The 21,533-nt window shown below is 41.4% G+C and overlaps 2 protein-coding genes across 4 annotated transcripts in view; one reads left to right on the plus strand and one right to left on the minus strand.

The window, feature by feature from the left end:
- Positions 1 to 15,950, plus strand: part of LOC138759048 (beta-1,3-galactosyl-O-glycosyl-glycoprotein beta-1,6-N-acetylglucosaminyltransferase-like) — an 86,713-nt gene extending 70,763 nt beyond the window's left edge. For all 3 annotated transcript variants that reach the window (XR_011354608.1, XR_011354607.1, XR_011354609.1), the window contains one exon: positions 15,734 to 15,950. The gene's annotated coding sequence lies outside the window, so the exon portion shown is untranslated. The remainder of the gene's footprint in view (positions 1 to 15,733) is intronic.
- LOC138759049 (caytaxin-like) overlaps positions 1 to 21,533 on the minus strand; it is a 41,999-nt gene that overhangs the window by 4,721 nt on the left and 15,745 nt on the right. Inside the window, exons 4-11 of the mRNA XM_069928889.1 lie at positions 17,346 to 17,410; positions 15,058 to 15,279; positions 8,892 to 9,077; positions 7,363 to 7,465; positions 6,432 to 6,563; positions 5,605 to 5,691; positions 3,994 to 4,092; positions 341 to 376 (exon numbers count right to left, since the gene is read on the minus strand). Of these exons, the coding sequence (XP_069784990.1) occupies positions 341 to 376; positions 3,994 to 4,092; positions 5,605 to 5,691; positions 6,432 to 6,563; positions 7,363 to 7,465; positions 8,892 to 9,077; positions 15,058 to 15,279; positions 17,346 to 17,410 (930 nt within the window). The remainder of the gene's footprint in view (positions 1 to 340; positions 377 to 3,993; positions 4,093 to 5,604; positions 5,692 to 6,431; positions 6,564 to 7,362; positions 7,466 to 8,891; positions 9,078 to 15,057; positions 15,280 to 17,345; positions 17,411 to 21,533) is intronic.

Genomic DNA, 21,533 nt, shown 5'->3' on the forward strand with positions numbered 1-21,533 from the left:
GAGGCATCAGGAACTCTGATGGGAGGGCAGCCAGGGCCTGTCAAGGCATTGGGACCTCTGATGGGAGGGCAGCCAGGTCCTAGACGAGAGACTGCAGTCAAGGCATCAAGAACATTAATGGAAGGACAGCAAGGGCCTAAGCAAGAGTCCACGTTGGAGGCATTGAGAGCTCTGATGGTTGGGAGACTGGCCAAAAATAGGGGGTGATTGACTTTTACATGTGATATATGAAAAACACCAGATTTGTGGGGCAAGTGGATGGATACCTTTCAACAGTATCGACTTTTACACGAGTATATATGGTAATACAGGCGATGAGTGGAGCAGCATAATTCCTTACCTGGGTTTCTTCGATTTGATTCTTTCATCTTCAAATCTGAAAGTTAAAAAAGCTGATATGTTATTCAATTAATAATTCAAATATAACATTTCGAATGTTAGGGTGATCCATTCTTCATTTATTTTCATAACCTCTAGATAGAATTATTTCAAGAATGTTTATATTTGTTCCTTTATTCTATTAACAAAGAACATACTTTCTTTAGTCATATACATTGGGTCAAGGAATAGGGTTAGAATTACACTATAGGTGAAAGAAAATTCTCTCTTTTTCAGTTATAATTTTGAATTATGGTTACATGTGCTTCATAGCTTGTTAAATTTGTCATTGGTTATTAATATATATTCCATAAATGCTTTTTACATGCATAGAACGCTCCAGCACAGAAAATAGCCCATTCGGTCCTTCTAGTCTGTGGTGACCACTATTCTGCTAGTTCCATTGACCTGCTCCCCTTCCATAACCCTCCAGACCTCTCCCACCCACGTATCTATCCACTTTATTCTTAAAACTCAAGACATTTGGCAAATTATCAAATTTGATATTTGTTATTACTACTATGTGATCCATATATGTTTGGTATACACATGATTATATTTGAAATTAATAAAAAATATTTGAAAAGAAAAAAGAGAAAAGATGGATTTATTTCATCAGCTCTCCAAAACTTCCCAAATCACTTCACATGCAACTACATTGAGAAATAAAAAAACTGCAGATTCTGGAAATCTAAAACAAATACAAGAAGAACTTAGAAAAGTCCAGCAGCACGAGGAGAAAGATAAACAGTTAATGATTCGGATCAAGGATACTTCTTCAGAACTGGAATTGTGAGAAAATATTTGTTGAATTGCAGAGAAGGGAAGGTCGGAGGAGGTGAAGAGTGTGGATCAAAGTTGATAATGTTTACTTTAAAAACTGGTAGTTGAGGACTGAACTGAAAGAAAGAGTTATATCAGTTGGTGAGAGAAGGGTGAAATAAACAGTGTGGTTAACTGAAATTGCATGACTCATTATTAAGTTCTGAGGGCTTCTACAAACACCGATGGAGGATGAGGTACTGTTCTTCGAGCTTATGTTGGGAATTGGTGGAGTAAACTAAAGACAAGGGGGTCTGAATTGGAGTGGTGGAGAAGAATTAAAGTGACAGGCCATTGTAGGATCAGTGTAGGTCTGAATGGATTTTAACAACAAAGCAGCAACCCAACTCCAACTTTCTTCATTGAAGAGGAGACAAGATGTAAGCATCCAGAATTATATGCTGAATACATTAAAAATTTTTTAAATTAGACATACAGCACTGTAGCAGGCCAATTCAGCCCTACGAGTCCATGCCACACAATTTACACCCCATTAACCTACATCCTGATATGTTTTTCAAGGGTGGGAGGAAACCGGAGGGCCCCCCAGAGAAAACCCATGCAGGCACGGGGAGAATATATAAACAACTTACAGATAGAGCTGGATTCTAACCCAGGATCGGTCCTGATCGCTGGTACTGTAAAGGCATTGCACTAACTGCTATGCCAACCATAGACTCAGTCACAGAAATTCTCTCTGTTACCTTTACACCCCACACCCCATCCCTGCAATTTAACATACTTGCTTCTTTCTTAGATCCTCACTGTTCAACTGGCGAATACTTCCAGAACTTTCTGTTTATGATTCACATAGTTATTTAGATAAATTTAGCGGGCATCTAGATTCCAAAACATTAATGATTGTGATTTGTTTTTGTTCAACTGTACTGGACTTGGCCACCAGAAGAACTCTATTTCCTTAAACAGATGTGAAGGTGGCCAAGAATGACGCCAAACATAGATGCCATGTTGAGGAGCTTTACTGGGCCTTAGAGGATGGTTTTATCTGCCAGCTGCATTACTGGGCAAAGAAACTCAAGTATTAACCAAACCAGTATGGTTTGGAAAATGGCATGAGTATCAAATGGTGACCTTTACCGAGGTCAGCTCCCTGGGCTGGTGCTCTCCGGAGCACCCACTCGTTTTACTCACTTGTGCTGCACACTGCTTTGCTAGGAACCTGGCTATCTGGAATCTGCTCTTCACTCCAGAATGAATCGTCCACTGCCAAGTGTGGAGGGCCTGCCTGTGATGACTGGGGTGGACCTGGCTGAGGGGAGAAATGCAGCCACTTAGCACAGAGATTTGGGGCTCAGATTTGGAGTCAGATTTGCTGGGGCCTGATTCCACATGTTGACCATTACCTTTGGATCCTCAGGGCTCCCTCATCATCTCTTCTTGGCTGTGATGGAAACAGCAGCCTCCCCCTCTGTATATCTGCCTGCACAGCTCTCTCCACCCTGGAGATTTCTCTAAGATAACAAGCTCAAATGTGTTCTCTTTATGTCATCAAACAAAAAGGCAACAGTTTCTATCACATCCTACACGTGGTGACAAGACAGATAGGTAAATCTGTGAACATCGAGTGAACCCTGCCAGTCCCCAGCAATGGCACCCAGTGACTGTGCGTAGTCCAAGGTCTGAGTGTTGAGAGGCTGCACCAGCTGACCCAAAGTCAGACCTTCCAGGGAACCTCTGCACACCAAGTCTTGGGCTGGATCCATGCCAAGTTCCCAGTGCAGCTGTACATCTCCTTCTATGTAAACGCTTTGAGGACAGACCCAGCCAGGGTGAGGCCAAATGGGCTGCCTCAAACCAAATGGTGTGAACATTGAATTTTCCATGTTAAGTAACCCCCAGTCCACGCTGGTTCCATCTATCCTTCACCTGATCCCACACTCACTTTTCTCTCAAACCTCCCCCCCACCCCCACCCATCTTAGTGGTCTCTAGTCACCTGCCCAGCTCTCCAGCCTTCCTTCATGCTTGCTCTCTCCCCTTCCCACTTCAGGCTCCAGAAGGGATCTGGACTGGAAACATTGACAAGCCATTTCTCTTCATGGATGATGCCAGACCTGTCGAGTCCCTCCAGCCTTTCATTATTTATTTGTTCAATTTCTTTTTTAAAATATTTTTTATTTAATACTTCACTGTGAACCATGCCAATAACAATATATTCAAATATTCATCATTAAAATATACACAGTGGCATTTTCATTTCACCCACCCCCCCCCCCCCACCCCATATAAAGGTTCCATTTCCTGAGTTACTCTATCTAAAATGTTGCATTAACCCTTTTTTTACTCCTAATTCCAGTGATGCACTTGAATAGTGGGAACCCAATGAAGTAAGAATGCATTTAAAATTGAGCTCCAATTCTAGGTGACTCTGATTGAACCTCTTTTCTAGGCATAAGTTTAAGTTCCTCAGTTGCTGTGGGGGATTTCAGTGTATGTCTCCAAATCAGTGGTCCATGCTACTGACGGTGGTTTAGAACTTGACAACTGCTACCAAATCGAATTCTCATCCAACCAATCTAAGTCATGCATAGGTTCATTGGATAGACATTTGGATTGGGAATCAAGCCTGTTTTTGATTTGCTTTTCCAACCCTTGTGTTAGGGTCAATTGCAATATATATGAATACAAATTAGAATGTGGGCCTTACAGTATCAATGCCTCCAAAGCATAACATTGGAAGGAGCCTTCAAGGGACCACTCAGATCAAAATGTTTAAAAGTTTTAAAGTTTGTTGGGTGTCACAGGCCCAGTCTTGACCAGTGTTGATACGTACTGTAAAACACACTCCGGGATCTGCATCTGTTCCATTGGAATGACTTGTTCCAGTTCAGAAAGGGTGTAAGCGTACTGAATCTTACTCATGAACTTAAAACTGAAAAACAAAGCAAGCAGAAACATCACTTAAAAAACATTCCATCTCATCAATTCTCTCAACAAATCTCACCAACATGCTATACAGCGTCAGAGACTGAGGGGATAACTAATAGAAGCATAAAATTATGAGACATTTATAGGGTGGACAGTCAGTCTTTTTTCCAGGGTAGAAATGTTGATTTAGAGCAGCAATTCTCACTTTGTTTTGGCAATGGCCGCCTTAGGACTCTGCTCAAAGTTGATGACACCCTTTCCTGTGAAGCAGTCATGCTTAGGTTATTATCTTCTGGGCTTCTCTCCTAATGTCTCCATAAAAATTCTATGATTTCATTTCATGCACCCCCCCCCCCCCCCCCCCACCACCACCTTTAAATGTGCTGTGGCCCAAGTGGCTCTGTTGAGAATGGCTGATTTAGGGAACATGGGTTGAAAGTGAGAAGCAGAATGTTTAAGAGAGATATTGTCGTTTTTACAAGGAGAGTTGTAGGTGCCTTAATGCACAGCCAGTGGAGGTGATCGAAGCTGATGTTTAAGAGGCATTGAGATGGATACATGAACAGGCAGGGAAATAAAGGGATACAGACCACATGCAGTCAGATGGGATGAGTTAGACTGACATTATGACTGGTGCAGGCATGGGGTGGTGGGGGGGGGGGGGGGGGGTGGGCTGAAAGGGGTTCTTCTTTGGTATTGCTGACAAGACTGGTATTTATCGTCCTCCCCTGTTTGATTCCTGGAGATGGCATGTTGGCCCATTTCAGAATGTAATTCATAGTTAACCACATTGTTCTGGGCCATGTGAGAACCAGCCGAGGTAAGGATATTAAAGTTCTGCCCTGTGTTCAAGACACCACCCCCCCCCCCCCCCCCCCCCACCACCATGTACCATCTAGATTGGAACTTGAATCCATCAGCCCAATATAACTTTAACCCTCTGATTAATTGTGACCTTGTATTCTTAGTAAATAAAACTGAATTACTGTAAGATGGTAATGAATTTGAAGAGGTTAGTTCCCTTTCTTTTGACACTGATGAGGATAGTGATGGAGAGCAGGAAACCTGTGTAGAGCGTGTCGAAAGAACCAAAGACTTGTTGATCCAAACCAAGGCTTTTATTAACTAAAAGACTGGAGCATATCACAAGTAGGTTAACCAGTCCAGAATGACCTGGTCTGGCTAGTAGGCCTCCCAGTAGGTGTGGCTACGCTCTCAGCCAATCACAGTCATTCTACACTACCATCTGTACATATACACATTGGTGATAGAATCTGTACTATCACAACCTGGTTGATTTGGATCTTCTTCAACCAAGAATACATTGAGTTATTCCAAATACAATTTGGGCTTAATTTAGCCAAGGTAGATCAGTAATTGATTCTGCTTTCTTTAACCTAGTGGCTCACTTTGAAATACAGCAACCGGCAGAGCCAATACATGCAGGTATGGGGATTTTATTATTAGCACAGTATAACCATAGTCAAGTAGGTAGGTGATAGTTACAACTAGTTACCTAATGAATGGTCGGGATATTGCCAGCACTGTTCTAATAAACCAGGATGGGTGAACGATTATTAATGACTTCAGGTTCTTCCTTAACCTGTAAGTAGCAAACAGAAAATCTGTGATCACTGTTGAATTTCATAAAAGTCCCCCAAAATAAATAGAAATATAGGAGGTGCATTTTCAAAAAAAGGCTTCACTTCAAAATTATCGAACTGAATCTATGGTGTTACTTGGCAAATACAGTAGCTAGTTTTCACAGAAAGGTCTACAAAATTATTGATTGGGAAACGATGAGAAACTGCATGCTTTCCAGGCAACATGTCAACCATGCTTAAGCACAGAGAATTTGCAAAATAAGACAAAAGTACAGAGTGTGGTGTTACAGAAAAAAGGTTCAGTTAAAACAGTGCAAGAGCTGCATCATTTTACTAATGGGATGTCCATTCCCAGGAAAGAAAGTTTTTGAACGTGGCGCCATATGCTTTCAAACTCATGTATCTCTGCCAGACACCTCTGCCGAAGGTGGGATGGGTCTTTTAATACATTGCCTGCTTTCCCAAGGCAGCAGAAAATGTAGATGGAGTCGATGGCTTACTTGATGACCTGAGCTGTGTTCATGACTCTGTAATTCCTTGTAGTTTTGAGAATACAATCAAAACTAATTGAAAATGATAAGGGACGCATATTCAAGTAGAGAAGGACCTGGAGATGGGGAGGAGCTACAGATATATTTCAATGCCATTATTAGCTTTTGTTTTTGAGGAGAGCAATAATAGACATGAACCTGACAGATTTTGATTCTCCTTTGGCATCATTGCAGTCCTCTGCACCTACCTCCTGTCTATCATTTGGTAACATCTCTTCAGCCATCCCAGGCCTGGCATTCTCCTGCGAGGTGTGGCTCCATTCAAGTAGACAATCATGTAGTCCTCTGCAACCAGCAGCTCCAATATGCTGATCACATACCTGAGAGACAGCAAAAGAAACAGCTGCAATCGTCCACTGAGGCATTGCCAAATTCTGTGTGGATAAATTTCCTTTGAGGGCTTTGCATGATTCAACAGTCTTCTAATTGCCTGTTCAAGCATCAGTTCTCCATCTGTAGACCGTTTACTGGATGTAGCACAGTCACACACGTGCACAAATATGCACGCACACACTCACATCCATGCACACACACAAGACCTGAAGTACTCTAACATGCTCTGTCCATCGTTTTCCTTTTAATTTTGTGACAGCCATGTGATTATGTTGTTGGTGTGAATTGCAATCTTCATGTCTGTCAGCTTCTGGTGATCTGCTTTCTGCTGATCTCCAAATCTTTAGTCTGACTTTGTCCAGCACCAAGGGCATTTTCTAGGCTTTCCCCGTCTCCCCTAGGCCTTGCCTCACTGCAACTCGTTCATGAGACACATCTGCTTCTCCCTTCATTAAATTTCCACGTCAAAATATTAAACATTTAATTAAATGTATTATACTTGCTGTTATCGTCCTCCTTGCCCCATTTGCAATCCACTGTCCTTGTTCAATTCCATCCTTGCTACTATTTCCAGGATTCTAGTCCTCACTTATCTAGTGGTTTCTGTATCCAGAATTTGAGAAACCTTCATCTGTTTGATAATATTCTGCACTTTGGGCCTCAGACCCTGACCTTGAACTTTGCATTATCTATGTTTAAACGAGGCAAGGGAGAACTCATTATTGCTCCCTCAGGAGGAAAAAGTTGAGGGTTACTGGCTCTAGTCAGGCAGGGGTGCACACTTACAGGAAAAGGTTTTCCATGATATAGGTATAGTCTGCACATCCACTGTCAGGCAGGTAACATGCAGCAAAGACAATGATCGCATTCAGTCCTTCACCATAATATCCTGCAAAGAAAAGTAATGTATTAACTTGGAAAAACTGGGTGTTAAAGGACTGTGGAGACTGGAATGGGAAGGTGATCCTCCAGCACAATCAAGCTAGCAGAACTAGCCTTGATGATGCCAGTGAAAAGACAGACTATAGAATGAAAATAAATATATATTGGAAGAAAAAAACTATTAGAAATTACAGTATTCATTCTTTATTCCCTTATACCACACATGTTAATCTCTATAATTATATTTGGCCTGCAAGATCATTTCAAAAATGTATTAGAGGTGGCCCGCCCTGCAGCGAGAGCCGATGCTGTTTTTAGGTCGTCACCCCCACCATCCTCCTCCTTCATTGCACATCCTTCCCCATTGTAACACGAGAAATTGTAACACGAGAAGTCTGTCGATGTCATCAGCCGGCAAGCCAGTTGGAAGGCTCCCCGCACAACCAGTCACTTCTCCCACCTGTCGAGCGGTGCGGCGGATGGGTGAGCGCCTGTGATTTCCTGTCGGCGCGACGGGCATGGCAGGCTGCGCACGGCCCCCGGGCAGCGCGAGCCCCGCGCGACTGGCACCGGACGGCCCTTCCACAGCGCGAGCGCACTTCTCCCGGTCGCCGCGGCCTTCAGTGCTTGCACCCGCGCGGACCCCAGGGACGGCTGGTTCGGCCCTGCACGTGAAGAGAGAGATGGTGGCTGTCTGCAAAGGCTGATCGGCAGCGCGCTGGGCCTGAGTGGGTGGGTAAGCAGGGGTGGGCAGAGGGTGTAGGTGAGGAGTAATGGGCAGGGGAAGTTATGGTGGTGCGAGGGGCAGTTAGAGGGAGGGATGAGTAGAAGGAGGGGTGGATAGGAAAGAGGTAAAAGGGGAGGGGCAGGGTGAGTAGGGGAGGGGTGATTAGAGGGTGAGAGACAGGTAGAGGGAGGAACAGGTTGAGGGGAGAGGCAGTAGAGGGGCGTGTATAGGATGGGGTGGGTAGAGGCAGAGCGAGTGGAGTGAGGGGTGAGTAGAGGTTTGGTAAAGGACTGGTCAGGTAGAGAGATGGTGGGTCGAGGGTGAATAGAGGCCTAGAGCCTGAGGAGTGAGCAGGAAATGCTGAGTCCTGACGCAGGCCAAAATGGACTGTGAATGCTGACTACATCTCCACAGGGACCAAATATGTTTCCCTCAGGTCAAGCAAAGGGTGAACTTGAGCTACCTACTCCTGACCTGTAACATTATCCTCATAAAGTTATATCCTAAAGTTTAACATTACATATGTTGAAAGAAGAGAAAACATGCAGATGTTGTTGAAAATTTTCAATAAATATTTAGTTCGACCCTCGACTTAGTCCAAGTTTTTAATTTTGGCCCTCTGTGAATTTGAGTTTGACACCCCTGCCTTATACCATTATTAATTCAATAAATTAAAACTCTCTTCATCTGCCTGGTTGATTCCTACCTCCGTGCGTTACCACTCTCATATACGGCCTGATGATTTTCATGTCAATCCTGTGCTCCTGTTCTGAAATGATGATTGTCCTCCACAGTCTCCCATTGGTGGCTTCCCCATCCTCTCCTGCACCACCTTCAAAAGAGCCCCCTTTTGAACTGGGAGAATTTTTGGCACTTGCAACTGGAGTGTCATCTGGAAGACAGGCAGTGGGTACATTGTGAATGTCCTTCGTAGGCCTGCGATAAATACCACATCTTCATTTCATGAAGGTCTTATTCCCTCGAATAGTTCTCCATTCATTTCTTTAGCCGACACCAGGTTAGGCCTGCTGCCTTACCCAACAGATGGTGGGAAATGACGGCTATGGCTGACCCTTTCACCTGACATTGGTACAAACACCTTTCAGCATGCTGGCATCTTGGTTCTCTGAATGATCTACCTGTCCATGGGCACCAAACAGCATCTGAATAAAACCCAGCAGCCAGATCACAGTGATCTAATTAAAAACACACAGAAATGTTGGAGGAACTCAGGTGGTCTTGCAGCATCCACAGGAGGCAAAGATATATTACCAACGTTTCAGGCCTGAGCCCTTCTTCAAGATATAACCGAAGAACAGGAAGGCATCTGAATAAAGACTGAAGAATGGGCAACAGTCAAAAGGTGTATATTAGATATGAGAAGAGGAGAAGTGAGTTCCTCCAGCGATTGTGCGCATTTTTACTACAATCACAGAGTTTGTGGACTTTTGTGTTTCACTCAGCTCACATTGTCCAACTACTCACTCTGTGTCACACTTGTAAACAGAACTAAAACTAACTCATTGGACAGTCATTGCATGCGCCATTAAAAAAGCATTGACAGCAAAGCATTAGAAGAGTTTAAAAATAGCGGTGCAGGATATCTCTTACATAAGAACATAAGAAACAGGATCAGAAGTAGGTCATCTGACCATTAAGCCTTCTCCACCACTCATTAAGATCATGGCTAATCTGGCCATGGACTCGGCTCCACTTCCCTGCCCTTTCAATGTTTATTTATTTGTCACAAAATAGCAAGTACAGCGAGAAGGGTTTGTCTGCCAACAGACCAAAAATGTTAGCTCTAATTACATACCGCCATATGCAGAACACAATTTATAGAGTGTCAGGTTACAATGAAAAGGAAGATCAATTAGACCAAGTAAGGGCAGTAAGAGAGTACTGTTATGGGGTACAATTCAGGAACCTGATAACTGGAAGGAAGACATTGTCTTTGGTGCAAGCTTTCACACTCCATGGAAGGAGGGAAAAGAGAACGTGTCCAGGATGTGATGGGCCTTTCAGTCTGTTGACTGCCTTCCTTAGGCAGCAGGAGTTGTCAATTGAGTCCAGAGAGGGGAGAGATTCTACAACTCTTAATTCCCCATTCTTCAAAAATGTATCTGTCTGTGTATTAAATATATTCAATGAGACAACCTCAGGCAGAGAAATCCACAGATTCACTGCTCTCTAGAAGAAGAGTTTCCTCCTCTGAATCTTGAGGCTATATCCTCTTGTTCTTGTGTCACCTGCCAGTGGAAGCAACCTCCCTGCTTCTACTTTATTTCTTTCATATCCATTATGCCAGTGATTCCTGACAAGAGTTTAATCTTGATCCAGCCAAAGTTTAAGGATTAAGAGTCACTTCTATTTCTATACTCATATGGTTTGGTGCAAACGGCCATATTCAAAGACCCCAACCTATCTGTAGGTCCCTCCTGCAAGATCTGATTCATCAAAGAAAATGCTACCTTGATATATTTAACTTGAGTTGATCTCAATGAGGCTCTGATAGCTCAGTGGTTAGAGCATTGGTCTTGTAAACTAGGGGTTGCAAACTTATTCCTCGCTGGGCCCTCATTTCTGTGAGGGGCACTGAACAAAGTGGCGACTCTCTGTCTTTCTTATGGGAGACAAAGTTAAAGATTTTTATGTATGTTACATTCTAAATGCAGTAATGGAACCTTTACCTGTGTAAAGTCAAGACCACATCTAGTCAAACAGTGGATACACGGATCAGGGTCTTTATAATATATATATGCATAGGTGGCAAAATATAAGAATTTTGTGGAGGACAGATTGAGAAAATGAGAAGAGAGCTGTTACAATTTCACTTACATGAAAAAGAAACAACAGTGAGACAGGTTTGCATGAATTGTTTATTTTACTTATAATACTGAACAGAAATAAAATCATGATAACTGAAAGCAAGAATATGTAGCTAGAAAAAGATCTTAGAATGTTTCTGTTCAATTCTATTGACTTTATATGTGACAGCACAAATTTCCGACTGAAATTAATCGTTTTGTGCTTCCGATTTTTGGCTTTCTGTTCGCTTTTGTCCACCTTCCCTTCACTCATTCACATCCTTTCCTTTTTATTCCACTCTGTTCCTCTTTCTTTCCACGGATAGTCCAAGTAAAGGATATTCAGCCACCTTGGGCAGGAGTCTGTAAGATGTCTTCACCAACCCCCTTCACAACTTCTACCTTAGTCTCTGTCTGGATTTTTTTCTCTATCCTTCACCATTCCAACACTCCTTTTACATCTTCCCAACAACTAACTCCAGAAGTTTCTATCTTCTTTGAACCAGCTATTAAATTTCTTTATTCTGCTACGCTTCTACTGCCTCACCTCCATATTTACTCACCTCATCCTTCATTAACCCTTCCACTAACCCAGTTACTTTGTCAGCTAACATTGACAAGCTGGATACTCTCCATATTCAATTGCCTTCAACTTACCCTAATGCTTAAGTCCTTTTTGGTCACCTCAGATGCTTTGTATAGTCACAAAATTATTTCTTTTGTAGAAGTATGTCAGTTTAAAATGAATAAGTAATCCATCTGGATTTTGTTCTGATTGTGACAATCTCCATCTTAATACAGCACTTCTTCCCTCAAGCTCCTTTTCTCTCCACCCCTCTCTGCTGGTTACCATTGTCCTCCTTCTCCTTACTCACTCTCTCAATCCTTCTTTTCTTCAACCCCTTTCAACCTTCTGCCTTCTCCTTTACTCATCACACTGCCTCTCTCACCAATTTACCCTAATCTTAGTTTTTAGAAACAAGGTTCCTTTTTATTGTCATGTAATAATACATTAAAAATGTAACGTGCATGATTTACTTTAAATTTTGCCTGTTGTAAGGCAGAACATCACCATTATTATTACTTGATGTCCCTTAAAGTATGAGATAAAAAGAAGCAAAAGAGAGTCCCTTCAGAGTCACTGAGTATCCATGGATTAGCCTACAGCACTCGCATAGCCTCTACAGCTGCACATGTCCCTGTTCGATTCATCGGCAACCCGAGCTCCAGCTCTAAGCCTCTGAAACAATCAGGAAACCTTCAGCACAAGGCTTTTTGGAAGCCCCGTCTTGCCCTTAGCATTCTCTCAAATCTTGGTTCCAATATCTGGTTCCTATGAGCCAGTCACCCACAGTCTGTGGGGGTCCCTCAGCTGAAGAGCCCCTCGTTGGTCCACTGTTGTGGTCATCTCTTCTGCTTCTCCTTCTCAAGGGGGAGGTGTTATCCCCATTTCTGGAACCCTGTGACGGTCCACTTCTCCCCCAAAGTCTACAACCCCTCATGGCTTCTGCCGAGCACAGGCGTCACCATCATGGGCAACAGACCTTATAGTTGCAGGATTTTACTTGCATACAATATCGACTCCTTTAATGTTTAAAGACTGGACGGAGCCACCGGTGTTAGGACCAGTTGGTTGAATCCTTCAGAGCAGTGCTGTGTGGTAAGGCAAAGCATCACCATTATTATTGCTTGATGCCCCTTAAAGTATGAGAGAAAAAGAAGCAAAAGAGAGTTCCTTCAGAGTCTGCACCAGCGGCAGCACTGCTTTACCACAGCGACAAAACTGAACATTAGCAGAAATAGATTCTTTGCAAAGGAGCATAAGGCAACAGTTGTGATCCCACAATAATCTTGCTTGGGTTTGAAGTTATTATGATGCAAGGAAGGTACTCACTGCATGTCCTGTCCAACCCATCAAGAGGGAGGCCACTGTTGCAGTAGAGAATTCTGCAATGGGACTGTTGCTAGATCAGAAAAAGCAACTGCAGGAGGCTGTTTTTATCAAACCAAACGCTCACAAAATTTAGTGTGTATGGTCATATAGAGGAAGAGTTCACTGGAGGGCCTGAATTTTTGGGACTTCAAATCATTCATGATTCATTATCATCCCTGGTAAACCTTGGGTTTGGTAGAGATAAGTAGTTCTGTCTTCAATCATTCATATGAAATGGGTAACTGTCCCCTCATTTCTCAAAGTAACTTTAAGAAAACTTGGGATGCAGAACTTCCAGTGAGCCACCTGCTACGGACACATGCGGATACATTTGCAGCATTCAAGAATCTGTCCGGCTCACTTTCAAATATCCGTAGTGAACATGTGCTCACAATTGATTTGGTTACATGGAAACAGACTGAAAACAGTTTTCATAACGGTGTGGCAAAAGCAGGAGAGGAAGATAAGTTGGTGTGGATGATCGCAATGTGGCAAGATAGAATTGCTAAAACATTTTGCTGTATATTTTAGTCTAATTCTACAACAATATCTTATTATCAATTACGTATTCAACAGTAAGAGTCAACTGCTTATTGCCAGGAGTGCAGTGCTAATATTTTAGGTGCCCGAGCTCACCAAAAACAATCAAATATCCGAATGTTATTAGTAGTATTTTGTTCCCCACCAACCACCACCCCCTCTCCCCAACAACCGCTTCCATAAAATCCCTTGTATTCAGAGTCCATGTCAGAAAAAATCTAATAGAGGGATATTTGGGTAACTGTGTGGAGGTGGGGGGGGGCACTGGGATATCTACACAAAATAGTGTTTATGGTAGGGTTAGCCAATGCACCAAAATAAAGGGTGACAAGGAGGTCTCGCGAGACCTGGCCTTGGTGGTCTCCATGTCATATTTGGCGTTGTATAATTGAGAGTGAACAGTAGGACGACATCTTGTGTGAGGACATCATAAAAGATTCACACCAACCATGAAACTTAAATGACAATCCTAAATGCTTTGCAGAGTTACTAAATGAATACCTATCATATCCACAGGAGACAGCCACACCACCCCATAGATGATAAGCTCTATTCTCATCACATGGACATTATTTTTATTTTATTTTATATGTATCATTTTGCAAGGCTGCCCTGCCAATAGAGAGCTTTATTAGTGACTAGCACTGGCAAGCAAACTGAAATTTTAACCTTTTAATCTCCAACCCATATTCAGAGACTCAGATGGTTGTTGTAGAATTAGTCTTTATACCCTCTCCTCCTCTTAATGTGGGGGAACACATTTATTCACCCCGAGACAAATATCTAGCAGGGAAAGGTGGTCCACCACTGGGCAAACTGGACATGTATCTTTCAATGTTGGAAGCCACCACATCTGCCAATCAAGGTCAAGGCCACACAACTTACCATTGGCCCCTTTGAAAGAATACATACCTCACCATTGGCTCCTTTAATCTCCTGCCCTAGTTTGGGCATACCTGAGCTTGCAAGCCCAACACATGGAGCAACTAGGTTTCTTTTTCCCTGGGAACGAACCCAAGCTCCAATCCAGGTTGTGAACCATGGATGTCGCTGGAGAGTCGGTGACAAGGTGTGTTAATCAGGGTGTCATACTTGCACCAGATCAAGGGATGGTGGGCATAGTTGTTGCATCTTTTTTTGCTGTATTTTATAGATTGTGATTTGTAGCAATTGCCGGTTGTTGGTTGCATCTGATACAAGTGTATTGTGTGAATCTTGTCTGTGTCTGTCTGTGTGTGTGCCTGATCCCTGTGGTGGCTCTCCCTCGCTAGCAAATAAAGGTCTTTTGCTACAATCAACTTATATTCAGATTTGTGGTTTCTCAGACCCACCAAACTCACAAAGTCCCTAGATTTTTATCATTTGTGATCTCAGAGAGCTTGGCATTGCAACTTTTAATTCCTCAGCATGGATTTTCTTGAAAGATTGTGTGAGGGTAATAACTCCATCGGGAAGAGCGTCCCAAAAAATCTTTGTCTGCTGAAGATGCAGTTGAACAGCACCTTCTGCTCATAAATGATTTATTTACTAGGCACTTCCATTTTTGATGGATGGAAGGACAATTGAAGCATAAATAAATTTCTCAGAATTACCTTCCCATTCCAACTCATTTCCATTTCCCAAATATTCCAGGGAGTCTGTCTCATCCGGAGTCTCCAGATCATCGACATTAATGTCCAGGTCATCAGGTGTATCCAGATAGTCATCTGACAAGATGGAGCCCTCACTCTGATCCAGGGAGATGTTAATTTCTGGGGCAACGAGAGTTTTGCGCTTTGGATGATTCCCATTAATGTTCAGTGTATTTGGGGGCACTGGCCATGGAGAGAGGGAGAAACAGTTACCAGCATTGCTTTGTGTGCACATCATCAAATTAACACTAACTTCAAAATTAAATTGTACCATCATTATGACCTGTGTCCATTTGACCTCAAAAAACATAAGATGGACATTTTGCAAAGGAATCAAAATTTATAAGAAGGATCAAATATTTGATGCTTTGGAACTGATATCACACAGTCCTTGATATATCGAGACACCCAACTGTAAATGAATGCCAGTGAATAATGAAGATTTTGCTTCCTGAACACTTTTAGGTGTGCTTTATGGATTTTGGGCTATTGATCACAATGATCACCATAAAATTTTCCTATCATGTACTGATTTTTAGCTATAACCTAGTACATTATGATTTCCTTCATATTTTGTCTATTAGAATATTGCCCATAAAGTACAGCCAGTGACTATCATGGTAATATGTTTCACCAGGAGATTGCGACCATGGAGAAGTGGTATCAGGGCAACTGGAATCCATCAATGCTGGCCGACTATTGTTGGACACTGACATGAGTGGCATCAGATGCTGAGTACAAATGAAAATCTGTGGCAGAACATTTCTCAGTCAGTTGAACTACCACAATGTGTCATCATCATTATGTGATTAAACATGCTAAATTCAATAAAAGTTAATTTAATGTTTTTCCAACTTCCTATGTGATACAGCAAATCTGAAATTATCTTTGTGTTTTGCTTGAAGTTTTCTATCATAATCCCCAATATTTTTTTCAGGAAACAAAAAATTGTTGTCCAGTGTTCTTAATGTCACTGGTAATGTCAGTATTTATTACCTTGAGAGGTCAGTAGGTCATGATTATCCTTTACCTAGAAATGCTTTGGATTAGTTTGAGATAACTGAGTACCTTGCAACATCATTTAGTATAACACATTAAAGATTGATTAAAAAGAAATTAATTAGTACCAAGCCCAGCATTTATTGTCCACCCTAACTTCCTCCAAGAAGGTGATGGTGAGCACCCTTTTTGAAATACTCCAGTCTTTCATGGAACGATATACCAATAGTTTTGAGTATTTAGTTCCAGTGACCAGGTGTTCTTTAAGAAGCCAGGTGAGTTTAAAAGACAACAAATTTCATATTTCTAGATGCCTTTTTAAACCTGAATTCAGATTTTCAGACATAGTGGAATTCAAATGTGTACTCTGGATCTCTATTGTCACAATGTAACTATTGCACCATGACACCTACAGGAAGCAAGATGGGAGGTGGCACGGTTATCGCCACACTGTTACAGAGGTGGCGGGCCAGGGTTCGAACCCCGTGCTGTCTGTAAGGAATTTATACGTTCTCCCCGTGTCTGCAAGGGTTTCCTTCAGGTGCTCCTGTTCCCCCCCCCCCTTTAAAATACGTGGGAGGTGTAGGTTAATTGGATGCAATTGGGCTTTCTGGGCTCGTGGGCTGGAAGAGCCTGTTACCGTGCTGTATGTCTAATTCTAAATGTTTAATTAAATTTAAATAAGGAAGAAAAAGCACAACAGAAACAGAGGGCAGAGGCAGTAGGTGACAACATTCTTTCACCTCTCGATACGGTGGCAATAATAGTCTGCTGAGTGACAAGCAAAAACAAAACGATCTATTCTTTTATTAAATAAATGTGAGTTCAAATCTAGCCAAGATGGAAAGGATGGCTCCCTCTGTTTGCTGCAAGATACAATGTGAGGCAAGACTCAAATGGGACCTTCAACCAATGTTGATCCTATTTAGAAAAAAAAGGCAATCGAGCTCAGAAGTTAATAAGGTGGCAGATGTGGGAAATGGGAAAACGTCTCACTTGGCACTGCTGAGCTGCTCTTGTGAAATTGGAATTGTGGCATACTGTTGGAATAATGTCAACAAATGATTTATTCTGCATCCATCTGTGCTCAACATGGCCCAGAAATGCTAAATGGAGCAGGGGAAGATTAAGCCTGTGTTTAATCTGTGTTATACCACAGACTTGATGATGGGTGGCTAGGTGATTGTTTTCCCCGTCAATGTCTCATGCTAAAGTTTTACATTTACCACAAGATAAACAGAATGACTTACAAGTTCTGTTTTCTAGAGTTGGTAACTGTCCAAGAACATCCATTGCTTGCTCCTCTGGTATTGGTCTGTGAAGCAAAATTTTTTGCATTTGATCAAAAATTTAATCGCATTACCCAGTAGAATGGTCAGTTACCTGAAGATTTATTATCTTCTGCCATTGGAACACTTGCTTTTGCTCAAAAACCAGTCCTTAACTATGGTGAAACTTGTTTCCCAATTCCCTCCAAAATGAGCCCGTGTGTGGTTAATCTCAGGAGAAAGGCACAGAAGGCCCCTATTTACCTCCTCAAAACTGATGCAACATTCAATGAGATCACAGTTAATCCATTTCCTGAATCCATCCACTACCTTGGCAGTATATGCCTTACTATGCTCAGCTAGAAAAAAAAAATTGACCTCACTTTAAAAATTATTAGCAAAGATCCATAAGAATTTTAAGATCTGATTTCACCACTGGAGAACAGGGTTTCTACTGGCCAATCATCTCACTATAGCTCTGAAGTAATTTGGTGAGTGAAACATTCTGGTGTGTTACCAAGATGCTGCCTTAGACATTATTTGTTTTTCATTGAGTGAATTTTGATTACAGTTAACTCTCACAGCCAATATTCTCACTGGAATCTGAGATGTTTTGTCTATCTCTTACCGTTCATGCCTACTGGAAGGCATTCTTGTGAACATCCAATGAGTTAATCCCTAATGACATCTTTATTACTACTCTTGCCCATTTTCTTCTGCGAATAGCCTAATACCTGCTGACCTATAATACTTAGCCAAAGTGGCCATTCTTTGTGAGCTTAGCTGTGAATGAGGTGCTGTTCCACCATGGTGGGCATCTCATCCAAGCTTATCCTAAAGCAAAGGAATGGTCGCGGGCCAGCTCTGTGTTCATGGACTACACACACAGGTTAAGTAAAGAGCAAAGCAAAAATGACTAAAAGCAAGAATTCCAGCTTGATGTGTTTTTTTCTCTTTCTTTGACACCAAATCCACAGGCTATAGACAGGGGATCGAACCTGGGACCTGAATGTCTGGTACTTAATTTCATACTGGGCTAACCATAGGGAGAGCCAAAGCAAAGTTCAAAGATGTCAAATATTATTTGCACTATACATCAGCTGGTAGCCTGCATTCAGCTGCTTTGAATATTGGGATGTTCTCCCACTAACCCTGGAATATTGCAGCATTATTCACACTTGCAGTAGTTCAAGGTGACAAGAATAACAGCAGTACTCTCCAAGGAAATCCAAACCGCAACACTGCAGGATAACTGGATTCAAATTGGATGTTCACTCATTGAGGAGCTGAACAATGCTGCATTTGACTGCACTGGTCAAATAATTAAACACTGATATCAAATATTCAGACCATGACATGCATTAACAGAGTTAAAATCTTATAAACCCTGCAAAGAAGCCAATAGAATCTTGAAGCATGTTCAAATATTAACATATTGCTTCATATTAATACAACTATTCACACTCGTATTGAAATGGTAACTTTACCTTGTTGGCAAGAGCTTTTCTGCCATCAAGAAACAAGTATAGGGCAAGTGTGAAGAAATGATTCTTTCTTTGCAGAATCACGTCTGGAGAAACAGTTGGAGTTTTACAGTCCTATCATCATTTTGGATGTTACATGATTGCGCTATTTTTCCTGAAAAGGAATATCAAATTAGCAAACCCTCATGCCCTTCGTAAATAAGCTAGGCAGTTCCAATAAGTGGGATGCACACTGAGCATGTCCAACATCTCCACGGGGATCGACATCTCCTTGGGCCGAGAGGAACAGGGGATTAATCCTGGACAGTTTTATTCTGCTCGCTGTGTTTCACCACATCTCCTTTCATCACATCGAATGACTATGTTTACACCTGCTATTAAATCACTGATATCTCTGAATGTCATGGGAAGCAAAAATAAAAGTTGAAATATATTTGAGCACTGTTATTTCAGCAAATTGAAGGGATTCTCCATCTGTCTCGTCATTAAATTCCCGTTGCTGTACAGATTCTTCTAACACTATTTTATCATTCTTTATTTGGACCACAGAGGCTATTATGTAAGGAGGCATTAGAGCCGAATTGCACTGAATAGGAGCCTCTTCAGAGGAGAAAGCATAAAATTGATAAGCATACTATTGTCAATTGTAATATTGACATTTTTATTCTCTTTTAATAATGCATTCAACCTTCATGCATATTTTGTAACTCAGCTTGAACCAGGTCCCAGAACAACATAGTGATATAATCCAATCAGTGACTCAACCATCTTCTGTGATACTGTGGCACACAGAAAAGAAGGAAAGGCTTCACATCATATGGTTTAGAGGCCAAATCAATTTGTGATCTATAATTAATAATGAATTTGGAACTACACTTTAATGGTTCCATGTCAGTCAGGTCTGCAGTGATCTCAAGCTCCTGTCATTAATGTAGCGATGCTGGTATTTCTACCGTTCTTACAGATACAACACTTGACAGTTGATTTCTGTGATCCTGAGGCATAGGACCTCAATGATTCAGCTTTGTGAAAAGGGATACAATATAATGGTTTGAGGGAGAGTTTGCTGTGAAATTCTAAAGAGATATTTATTGCAATCAACTATGGCTGTCTGAAAATGTCAAGCTTTGCTACATGTTTCATTTTTTTTGGTGTTCAGCACTATTTTTTCCTCTCCCTACTAATGTCTCACCTTTGGGAACATTTAAGCACAGACACTGAATGTTGACTTTCCAGAGGTTCTCTGGAGTTCTGCTCTGGCCCATTACCTCTGCAGAAAACAATTTACCCACTTACATTCTGTTATTAAAGGGCCCTGGATATTCTGCATAGTTCCAGAAAGCATATTAAATTGCTAAGTTTCTTCACATATAGGATCTTCACATATAGGATCATTGCAACACCTCAGCCACTCACAGAGACTGCAGACATATGCGAAAATATTAACAGGTCAGGCAGCATTTGTGGACAGCTATCATTCAAATTGATGGTATAGTCCTGAAGTGCTCCTTTTTCTTCAATCTCCACACCGCTGCATGATGCACAATAATATTTTGGATGTAGTGATCAGCATGCAGGTCCACACCTGCATTTTGCGTATTTTCATTACTGTTTCAGTGAGCTGATTTCCAAATTATAATTAAATAGCCCTCTCTTGTTAGTGGGGAATCATTCCAGCACAGTTACACACCCACTATTCTCTGACGTTCTAATTTGGCCACAACTGAAAAAAAAGTACTTTAGGAAATCATATTACAATGAAAGAAACTAGATAAAAGCAAGACCATTCCCCATTCCATTGTTTATTTTGTTGGATAGCAAACAAATAATGAGAGAATGGGAATGTTTTCTTTACAACACTGAAGTAAAAGATCTGGAGAAATATGTTCAAAAATCCATGACAGCTCGAGAATTCAAATTCAGTCAATTAAGTAAGCCTGGAATATAAAGATTGTTATAAAAATTTGGTTGTAAGATAATTCAGAGCAGAAGAGAGTTACATGGACCATCAAGTCAATGCTTGCTGTTTGCTCAAAATCCCTGAAATTCTTTCCTTTACAAATATAGACAAGAATGTATAACCAATTCCCTTTTAAAAATTACATTTAAATCTTCTTCAACCAGTGAATTCCCTTATCACAAAAAAGAATATTCACATCTCTCTTTTTTTAATCATTTAGCTCAAGTTTGTGATTAACAATTCACTTGACAGTGGAAAAGTTAAAATGTTGGAAGCATCCAGCGAGTCCAGCAACATTGGTAGGGGAAGAAACTCTAACGTTTTGGGTTAAGAGTCCTTCATCCAAACAGGAACATGTTCATTGTTTTCTCATTAACTCTCTCCCTCAGTGATGCAGCATTGACCAGCTGAGTACCTCCAGTATTCCCTGTTTTAGTTTGACAAAACCAGGTAGTTGCACACCCAAATTCCCTCCTGAACCTGGTGAATGTTATTTATGGCACATTACTGGAGTTCTTGGCTAGAACTACTGATATAAGATTAGTTTTTTAAAAATATTTTATTTATAATTTTTAAATCATATAACATCAATTATAACATATTCATGCAACCTCCCTCATCCATCCCACTAACACCCACCCTCCTCCCCCTTCTACCCACTAAGAAAGGAGACCATCACAAAATTAGGTCATAGTTTAAAATTACCTAGACAATCTGCTTTGGAAT

Source organism: Narcine bancroftii, chromosome 3 (assembly GCF_036971445.1).
Source record: "Narcine bancroftii isolate sNarBan1 chromosome 3, sNarBan1.hap1, whole genome shotgun sequence".
In the NCBI taxonomy this organism is placed as follows: Eukaryota; Metazoa; Chordata; class Chondrichthyes; order Torpediniformes; family Narcinidae; genus Narcine; species Narcine bancroftii.